The 10921-nt window shown below is 39.2% G+C and overlaps 1 protein-coding gene across 1 annotated transcript; it reads left to right on the forward strand.

Annotated features, from left to right (window-relative positions):
• The first annotated feature begins 528 nt into the window (after nucleotides 1-528).
• On the forward strand, nucleotides 529-1221 carry LOC110893516 (leucine-rich repeat extensin-like protein 3). Its single transcript, XM_022140621.1, has one exon. The coding sequence runs from the start codon at nucleotides 529-531 to the stop codon at nucleotides 1219-1221; it is 693 nt and encodes a 230-aa protein (XP_021996313.1).
• The last annotated feature ends 9700 nt before the right edge of the window (nucleotides 1222-10921 follow it).

A 10921-nucleotide genomic window follows, 5' to 3' on the forward strand; every position in this document is an offset into this window, starting at 1 on the left:
TTTGTATTTAATCTCAATGACACAGTTGCACATTCCTTGACCTCCGAGTCTAGGCAAAGGACTTAGGACTAATCATAAATCTTTATTTGTCATTTATTGTTTTCTTGGTTGTTTTTTTGTTTTTGTTGACAAGAACAGAAAATGCCGCCACGATTCAGAAGAGGAGGACGAGGTAAGCCGCCATTCACCAGCCATGATCATGAAGCCGGGCCATCTCACCGGCGAACGCCTTCAGTGACGATGAGCACGAGTCCCTAAGAAGATTGGAGGACATACTTAGAGCCTGCGAGGCGTTCTGTCTCGCTAAGCTCCTCACCTTCGTACCATGATTCCTTCGGACTCCATCAAGGCAACGAGTCCGATCATTCTCGCCACTCCTACCTTCCATTGCAGTAGTCGGGTTCACACCGCGCCTTTGAAGACCCGACCCCATTCTTCCAGAGCCGGTTCAACCCGGCAAACCAGGTGCAAGAACCAGTGGGTTTTAACCCATTGGGACCAGAAGATCACTTCTCCGGTGATCAAAACATGGATATGGATGATGACCCTGATCCGGAGATGCCGCCAAGTGGGACGTCGACGCATCCCATAGAGATTTCAGACGGATCGTCCTTTCACGATTCACCTTACCGAGGCCCAGACAGCTATGAAACAAGGTTTGCCTCGTACCCTTGGGAGTTCACTCCCCCTTTTAACCCAGCACCTCCACTGCAACAACAGGATCCCTCCGAGGATTCTCGATTCCAGGCGGTTACGCCACCGCCACCACCGCCACCAGAGCGGCAGCCGCCCCCGGAGCCATTGAGGCGGAGAAGATCAGGAGCATGGATGTTCGTGCGAGGGGGATTCCACTTCAGCACCCCTCAACACTCCAGTGGCAGCCACTACCCGCCACTATACGAAGACCAGCAGATGGGTGGGCCTTCGAACCCAGTTTCAGAGGTGGAATCTGCGCCAGTCGCACCACCACCATCCCACATGGGTTATGATAACCCGATTCCTTCATACGCCAGTGCAGCGACGTATAACCCTTTTGAGCAGCCAACCCATACTAACTACAACTACGCCGAAGTTGACCCATACCTTGTAGCGGCAAACTACAATGCTCTTCATCCTGAGGGGCCCTATGGAGTCCCATATGAGACTGGGTACCCGGCCTATGGGTACCAATACCCGCCACCTCCTCAACCTCCGCAGCATCAGCAGCCGCAGCCGCCGTAGATCCAGCCTCCGCAGCAGCAGGAGATTCTGCAAAGGTTGAGCCAGGTGGAGCATGAGGTTCAAGAGGAGCGTAGAAGCCATCGGGGATTTCTTAAGGGTTTGGCAAGTTTAATCAAGGGGAAGAACAGAAGGGATCATTGAGATTCTTTATTTGTTTGTTTGTCTCCTTTAATTTTCAATTAAGTCCCTGTGTGGACATCTATTTTATGTATCTAGTCCTTGTATTTTCAGTTTAGCCCGTGCATGGGCAAGTTATTTCCGTTAAAGTCACGTTTAGGGAAATTATGTACTCTTCTTAATGATTAGTGGGATGTTTTAATTAAATTTCATTTTATCACTATGTGCATTAATATAAAATAAGAAAATAAATAAAATATCTCATTCCTTTTGCACGATCTGCCCTTATGTATATTAAACAAAAGGGTAAATTACTTTTTGAGTCCCTGTGTTTTATGTGTTTTAACTAGTTGAGTCCAAAAGCAAAAAGTTTAACGACCTGAGTCCCCATAAGCATTTTCTTTAACCATTTGAGTCCAAATTTCTAACCTAGTTAGAATTTTGTTGTTAAGTTTTGTTAACTGACCAAATTACCCTTATAATTAAAAAATGAAAATAAAAAACTACATCTTTTTCACAATATCAGGCATTCCTATCTCTTTCTCTCTCTTTAAACTCTACACCCTTCATCTTTCTTTCCCTCTCTCTAGATCACCTACATCCTCCACCACCATCACCACCACCACCACACCACCACCGTCACCACCACAGCCACAACTACCTCCACCTCCATCACCAACCACCACCTCAACCACAAACCTCCAACACAACCACCGTTGTACCACCACCATAGTCACTGTCGCACCACCACCACAGTCACCGTCGCACCACACCACATATGATCGGTTCTACGAGTTGAGGTTGTACTTGCCGGGTTTTGAGAAAACCGTACAAAAAGAGGGTGTTAGATCTTCTAATTGGGGCGATCTGATCCAAGTCTGACTGAAGTGGTTTCACGCGTTGATTTGTTGATTTATTCTCGATCTGATCCAAGTTTGATTGCTAATGGTATGTTGATGTGTTAGATATTCGTCTTGTTAAGCTGCTGGATCTACGTTTTTTTTGGAGTTTTGTTGATGTGAATGCTGGTGATTTGAATTGAATTGAAACTTGTAGATGTGTTTTTCCAAGTGTTTATTGTGTTTTGGTGTGATTAAATTTATTAATTTGTTTGGAGTTTTGTTTAATTCTGTTTTTGTTGTGTTTTGGGGGGAATGATTTGTTATATGAATGCAGTTGTTTTAGATTTAGACTTCTTGAGTTGAACTGTATTTGTGTCAGTTAATATGGTTAAAGTTGAAGCCGATTTGATAATAAATGTTTTATTTTGCAGCTTTTGTTCATCTACATTGATGATAAATGTGTGATTTTTTGTGTTTGTTGCTGATGGGTGTTTGAAGAAATGTGAACTGGGTGTGCCTGATATTGTGAAGAACATGTGGTTTTTTTATTTTTATTTTTTAATTATATGGGTAATTTGGTCATTTGACAAAATTTAACAACAAAATTCTAACTAGGTTAGAAATTTGGACTCAAATAGTTAAAGAAAATGCTTATGGGGACTCAGGTCGTTAAACTTTTTACTTTTGGACTCAACTAGTTAAAACCCATAAAACACAGGGACTCAAAAAGTAATTTACCCTAAACAAAATCTTAAAGGCAAAACCTAGCCATGTGTCATTTTAAGACAGGGCCATGATGGTAGTTCCTTATTAAGATTTAAATTCTTGTTAACATCTGAAAACATGTTAACACTCCTGGCAAAATGTGATTCGATAAAATCACATAAGTCATCCTTATATTGGATCCTTCCAATTCCTTTTTCTCTAATTTATTTAATCATCCATTAGTGATGAAGTTTACGGGCCATAATTAATGTCCTTTGAGACTAAAGACAGTTGTAGTCTATGACTCCCTATCAAGAAAGGTAGTGAACTACGTTTAAACCTTAAAGCCTTGATCCTATAAAAATCATGGCTTGAAATTTAAAATTTGTCCTTGTGACTTGGTCTTTTATGCCATTTATAATATTTAATAAATTATAACCAAGGATAATTGTGATGAAAATCCTGAATGAATATGATTAATAAATTAACCAATATGGTTTATTAATACCATGGTTAATAAATCATCAAGAATGACAATACTGCTATAGACTTCTAAATAAATCATTGTCATCATTTTATGTAGCAATTAAGCTACATGGTAGAATCAGAAGAAGTCAACAGTTATCCGAGGGAGAATCATGATACTACCAGAATCAACGTAACTGGTGCGGAACTTCAAGCATTGATTGATAATGCTGTTACCAAGGCCATGGATAGGCAGTTTAATGAATCAAGTGGTACTCGGAGCAAGACCCTATCGGTACCTCATTCTAAATCGCACCCTAAGACTCATTCTGTGGCTCATAGTAAGCCACCATCTAAAACTCACGAGTCAAAGAAGGATGATGGCCAGCACTCTTCAAATCAGCATAGCATTTCGTCTAAGAAGATTGTGTTTGATAAGGAGCCACAAGCAAAAACCTGTTCTTATAAGTATTTCGTCTCCTGCAAGCCCAGGGATTTCACTGGGGAAAAAGGAGCCATTGATTGCATGACGTGGCTAGATGAGATGGATACAGTGGTTGATATTAGTGGGTATGCTGAGCAAGATATTGTGAAATATGTTTCACAATCATTCAAGGGAGAAGCTCTAGCTTGGTGGAGGTCCTTAATCCAAGCTACTGGAAAGATTTCGTTATACAACTTAACATGGGCTTAGTTTGTTGCTTTGATCAAGGAGAATTTCTGTCCTCAACATGAGGTTGAGAAGATTGAGACTGACTTCCTGACATTGGTTGTGAAGAACTTGGACTGTCAGGCATATCTCACGAGTTTTAATACCATGTCTCAATTGGTTCCATACTTGGTGACATCGGAACCAAAACGTATAGCCCGTTTTATTGGGGGTTTAGCCTCGGAGATCAAAGCTAGTGTGAAAGCATCTCACCCTACTACCTTTAGGTCTATAGCTGATTTGTCATTATCCCTTACCCTTGATGCGGTCAGGCAGAGATCGCTTAGGAATTCTGATGAAGGGAAAAGGAAATGTGAGGATGGGAGCTCACACCGTTCTGATAAGAAGCATAAAGGGAACTCTGAAAACAAGAAGAGTTCAGGGTTCAAGAAGGATAACCAACAGTCGGGTGAGAAGCCCAAATGCAAGATGCTTGACCTGTGCTAGGGTCAAGATCAAATATCAAAAGCTATCGGGCCTACTTCAACAACCAGAGTTACCAACCTGGAAATGGGAACAAATTTCTATGGACTTCGTTACTGACTTACCAAGGTCACAAGGCGGGAATGATATCATTTGGGTGATCGTAGACCGTTTAACCAAGTCTGCCCATTTCCTCGTGATCAAGGAAACTGACAAGTTTTCGAAGCTTGCAGCCATGTACTTGAAGGAAGTAGTTGCTAGGCACAGAGTGCCAATGTAACGCCCAGCGTCCCTAAACTTTAGGATCTTGTAAAAATTAGTCCCTGAAGTTTAGACTATTGCATTCTTGGTCCCTATTGTATGATATATTGATACTTTGGCTGTTTGGTGTGAATCTTATTGATACTTGATGCTTAGCACTATGATGCTTGATCCTTCATTTTAAGATGCTTGATTCTTGATACTTAAACTATGAGACTTGATTTTTGATACTTATGAGACTTGACACTTAATCTAGATACTTGACTCTTGATACTTGACTCTTGATGATTGACTCTTGATGCTTAATCTAGATACTTGATTCTTGTTATTAAATTAGATACTTGATTCTTTTTACTATGAAAGCTAGATTCTTGTTGTTGATTCTTGAATACTTGATACTTGGACTCTTGATTCTTGATACTTGAGAAACTATGATTCTTGACTCTTGAAACTTATTTGGTGCTTGACTCCTTAGACTCGTGAAACTTGATTCTTGGTTGAACGGGAGACTAGATTCTTGTCACTGGCGGAATCTATGAAACTTGGAAACTTGTGGCTTGTAATGTAATCTACACACTTTACCTAAACTGTACGCAACGCAACGCTTAATCTAACTCGCTAATCGAATAAAAAACGGGAACACAGAAAGATTGGATTGGCCAGAATGGCAATTCGATCGGACAGCCATCCGATCGGATTGTCATCCGATCAGATTGTCACCCTATCGGATGACCACTCGATCGGACTGCCATCCGACCCATACGCACTTAACTCCTACACACACTCTCACCATATAAATAGCCCTGTCACATCACCATTTTCAGTGATGTGACAGCTCTGCTCGACCAGACACGCCATTCTCCTTCTTTCTTCATTTTCTTGCTGATTTCGGTACGTTTTGCACCGGATCTTTGTACTTTCTCGCTCTGCACATCACCCTTTACGTGATTCTCACTTGAAATCACACTTTTCACCCTGAAATCTCTCGGATCTGAGTTCTTGAGGGTGATGTCATCATGGGGATTTGTGCAAACTGCCATGTGATGTCATTCTTAGCAAGATCTAGCTCAGATCCAAACTATTTCATGCATTTTCACACTAAATCTAAGCTAAATCTAGACTTTTCCTATTAAACTTGAGTATCTTCATCCTTTTCTCAAACCTTTACCTTATACGGTGGGAACCGGATCTACACTAACTATAGATCTAATGAATAGTCTAGAGTTGGTGTTGATCTAAATCCTTATCGGAAAAGACGAGCAAAACACGGATTCCGACATAAACCCGTTAGAGACATACGAATGATCAAACAGGGGTGGTTCCCACCGATCAGAACAGTTGTGAGCTGATAGGTTTACTGATGTCTCAATACGTGTCGTGCCGTCACCATTATAATAGAAACATAGAAATTTTTTTACAAAAATGATGAATAAGAACATGGGTCGTCCGATCGAGCGGCAATCCGATCGGACAGCCGTCCGATCGGACAGCCACCATACCAGGTGACACTTGCCTTTTGTCGTGAAATTTTCAAACACTGGGTAAACAATCAAAACTTGGAAGTCTGAACGAGTGGCAACCCGATCGGACAACCGTTCGATCGAGCAGCCATCCGATTGGGACGACCAGGATACCTACACTCGAGTGGCAGTCTGATCGGATTACCATCCGATCGGACAGCCATCCTATTCCCCTTATTTATAAAGTTCACTCAAGTGGCAACCCGATCGGATGGCCATCCGATCGAGCAGCCATCTATCTCTTCATCAATGTGTGTCATCCGATCGACCGGCAATCAGATCGGATATCCATCCGATCGGACAACCATCCGATCCAATGACCAATTCGACACTTTGAGCAACCTTGTTATCCTGCTCGACTCTTACTGTATTGTAATCTAATTAGGCTAATTCTAAAAAGAGCTCCCTTTGATCCAATAACAGTGTGACTGTTAAGCAATCACTGTGAGTATACTCGATCCCCTTCTACTTTAAACTTTTGCGGTGTAACATGTATTCTATGAAACTTAAACTTGAATCTTTTGAAACTTATACTCTATCCTATGTGTACGTGAAACTTATGATTCTTGATTCTTGACTCTTTGTGCTATGTGACGTTTAATCCAGAGTGTGTAGTTCCGCCTTAACAATGGTAGCGCTATAGGGGTAATGCACCTCCCCGTTAGTCTTTGGGGTATTGTTAGGATGAGACATATAACCTCCCGTTAAACTTTGGGAAAGGCACTTAACGCATTGGAAACTTGGGCTATCACTGCGTGGACTGCGACATGTCACACCCCGACCACGTAAAAGAACAAGACGTGGCGGAAACGTCGGGGAGTGTTGTAACAGAATCATTTTTCACAACCATGGAATAAATAATTTTGTTTTATTGAATAAATGAACTCATTGTTTTAATACAATCAAATAAGTACAACTATTATCTTTCAAGTTTTAAAGTCGCTAAGGCACGAGTCCATCCTAAGTGTAGCATATATCATCAATCATCACAGAGCAGTACCTGAAACATGTGTAAAAATAGGTACGTCAGCATAAAAATGCCTGTGAGATACATAGGTTTTATTGATTTAGGATTCATGACTTATAAGTTTAAAAAAAAGGTTTTAATAAAAGTAGTCATGATCCTTGAAAAAGGTTTTCTTTTATAAATCATACTAAAATTTATAAGAAATCAGATGATACAAAATAATAATACATAGGTAATCAAATAATTAAGTAAAATGAGTTTGTATAAAATATATTGTTTGAAAAACAACATTTTGATAAAAAGATTTATAGTATATATAAAAATATACTTTGGTTTTAAGAAAGTTGAATAAGTAATATATTAAATTATATTTCAGTTCCAAAATCGTTAACCAAAGTGTACTAAATAACGCCACGGTATGTAATGTGATGAAAACACTTATATATAAGAAGTACCAGCGGCGTATCCACCATGTTTTCATCATATTACACCCTCCCGTTATCTAAACACTAACCAAAACCCAATTGTAAAACAAATAGGATATTAAATATACTTTAGTTGTTAAAAATAATAATTTTCAGTAGTATATTAAAAGTTATACTTTGGATTTATAAATAACATATTAAGCTATGTTTTGGTTTGAAAATAACATATTAAAACTATGCTTTGGATTATGAAAATAACATATCAAACTATGTTTTAATGATTAACAAAATATATGTTGGTTTTTGTACAATATCCCATATGAGAGCATATCTAACTATACTTTTGGGAGTATAACTTAATATACAAAAATAATGTGATTTAAGAATTCATTCAGACCTAGTGCATCAAAATACAACTTTGAGACTATAGAAATACCACAAAGGCAATCCCTATTTGGATGGAGCAACAAATTGGTTTCAGACATTCCATGACAACAGGAATGGGGTGTCAAATCCTATAGCGCTATATCATACTACCAACGGGTCTGGTGAACAAAAATAAGTACTATTCCAAACATTAATTTTATAATCTTTGAGAAATCAGTGTTTAAACCATAGATAATCATTTAGTTTGTTAAAAGATAAGTATTAACATGTATAATCAATTATACTTTGAAATCACGAAAATAACAGATAGGTACACTTGCTTCACCACAAAAAAGTTGAAAACAGTAAAAGAGGGGACTATGTATCACTTGAGAGTGCTTAGAAGTCTTGAACAACTACCACGCAAGCTAGAGGGAGCACGGAATCAAACGGCACCTAATATTGATAACTACATAAATAAACCGGACCTAAATCGGGAGATCAGATAGTATGAGGTCTCGTAAACCAAATGAGTTGTGGGAACTCATATGATATGGTTTAACAAGGCCTACATACTAAAAGGAAACCAAACCTAAGTGCTTACGACCCATGACGACCCGTTTAGGTAGCTTACGCTACTTTAACGCGTCGTTTGCGTAAAACGCGTTCAGACCGCCTAACTAGTCCTATGACAAGTATTATATGCCTAAACATGTTTAATTATGTTGCATAATCAGTTAAGTGTCAAAAGTTTGGGTTATATATGCTTAAATATCAATTATGCATAAAAAGGGTATTTTGGTAATTTACCTAAGGCATATAAACTACCTATCATACAACTACTTAAACTAGGTGACCATAAGGTATAACCTCGGAAGGTTATTCCCTATACAACTATGGTCACTAAACATGTTTGGTCGGATCCTAATGATCGACCAAACGGGTCGTGTTCGAAAGTCTAAGCGGGTGTTTAGTCCGCTTGACTTACGACTCTACACAAGCACTAAACTAAAAGTGACGAGCTAAACATGTCGAAACATGTTTAACAAAGTTAGAAAACAGGCTTGGTATTAAAACAAACGGTTTTAATACCCTAGAGTAGTTTGGTTACAAAATACGTGAGAAAACGCATTTTGGCCGAAACTACGACTCGTCACTGAGCCTAGATAACGTGGTAATCAGTAGGTATAGTCACTAGGGACTATAACCATCGTGATTACGCTCACGTTATGAAGTTCAAACGAACTTCCCATTGACCATAAACTAGTCAATGCAGAAAGTCAAACACAGTTTGACTTTAACGTTAAAACGAAAGAAAAGCATGAAAAAAATACTTACAGAAGGTCCCCGCAAGATTTGAACCCGATTCTCTCTCAGGTAGAAGCATATACTTCCACTTAGAGAGCTTGAATCAGATTCAAATATGAGGAATGAATGAAAACATGGTGGGTATTTATAGGAAATCTAGAACCGTTAGGATCGTTTATCGGGAAACGAGCTTCGATCTAGACCCTCCACTTGGGCCCATTATTTTCTAATACCATTAGAGCCCCTAGAATGAGCCCATAGCTTCCAAAATACCATTTGCAAGGGGGTAAAACAGGTGCAACAGCTGAAAACAGGCTGTTAACAGCTTTCTGCTGAACTGGGCCTCTCACGCAGGCCGCGTAAGAGTTAAGGTAGTCTTACGCGGGCCGCCTGGCCAACTATTACAGAATTGCATATTTGGTCCCTGAACTTCAGAAACATGTGTTTTCATGCATTTTTAGCATGTTTAAGCCCCGTTAACCTCATTTCAAGGCTATAAAATGATGTTAAAGTATAGGGGACATGAAACATGCTCAAAAATATCTTGGATGTCGGTTCGTTTGGTCGTACGATTGCGTTAATCGCTTAATTACGACGGAAGTCGTAACGAACGCAAAAACGATCCAAATTATGCTACGAATGAAATTTTATCATGCCAAACAATAAAATAAAATATTTTAATGCTTACATAAATTTTTGGATGTCCGGATGTATTCAAAACGTAAGATATGCGCGAAAATGCAAACTTGTGCACTTTTTGACGCTTTTAGTCCCTATTGATCAATAAAGCTTATTTTAGCATACCGAACCCCTCAAAGCCTATTTCTAAGCTATGTAAAGGATATTTAGGGTATGTTTAACTTATGATCAAGTTCCGAAAGGTTCGTTACTATACAAATCGGTATAGTTTCGCAGTTTGACAAAAATAGTCCCTGCGATCGAACAAACTTGATTTCAACACACCAAACCATTCAAAACTTATTTCTAAGTTATGTGGAGGTTATTTAAGGTATGTTAAGCCTATTTCACTATTCCGGAGTGTTTATTACATTAAACTGGTTATATTTATGCATCAGTGCGCGTATAACCTTACAGAAAGCGATTTAGAGCTTGAAATCGGACAAGAATTGATATGTGCAAACGATACACATATTTTTTCAAATCCCAAGTATGAAATACAATATTTCATTGGTTTGGCATTTGTTTGATGGTTGAAGTGACACAGGTGTCACAGTCTCCCCTACTTTAGGAAATTTCGTCCCGAAATTTAATTTTTGAGGAAACTTGTGAAGACAGTTGTGACGGTTTCGCTTTCAAATAAATCCATCGAACCCTAAGTAAAACTCTGGGCAATGTTAGGATTCTTAGCAAAATTGCCAACTCTCAAAGTGAAGTCCTTGTAGTAACAAAACATGGAGTTTCGAACTATGGACAGATGAACGTTTCTCATGAAGACTTATCATAGGAAACTTGTGTGTGCATGAAATCAGAATTGGGGAGTGTAAGATAATGTCACACCCCCAAAATCCACCTGCGGAGTATCACCGCTTGGGAGCGTGACATGACCAGGATCTTAACCACCAATCATATTG

This window comes from Helianthus annuus, chromosome 12, assembly GCF_002127325.2.
Source record: "Helianthus annuus cultivar XRQ/B chromosome 12, HanXRQr2.0-SUNRISE, whole genome shotgun sequence".
NCBI classification, from domain to species: Eukaryota; Viridiplantae; Streptophyta; class Magnoliopsida; order Asterales; family Asteraceae; genus Helianthus; species Helianthus annuus.

What these genes read in the sequence shown, in the direction of transcription:
- LOC110893516 (XM_022140621.1), top strand. Translation starts at nt 529, where the DNA reads ATGGATATGGATGATGACCCTGATCCGGAGATGCCGCCAAGTGGGACG.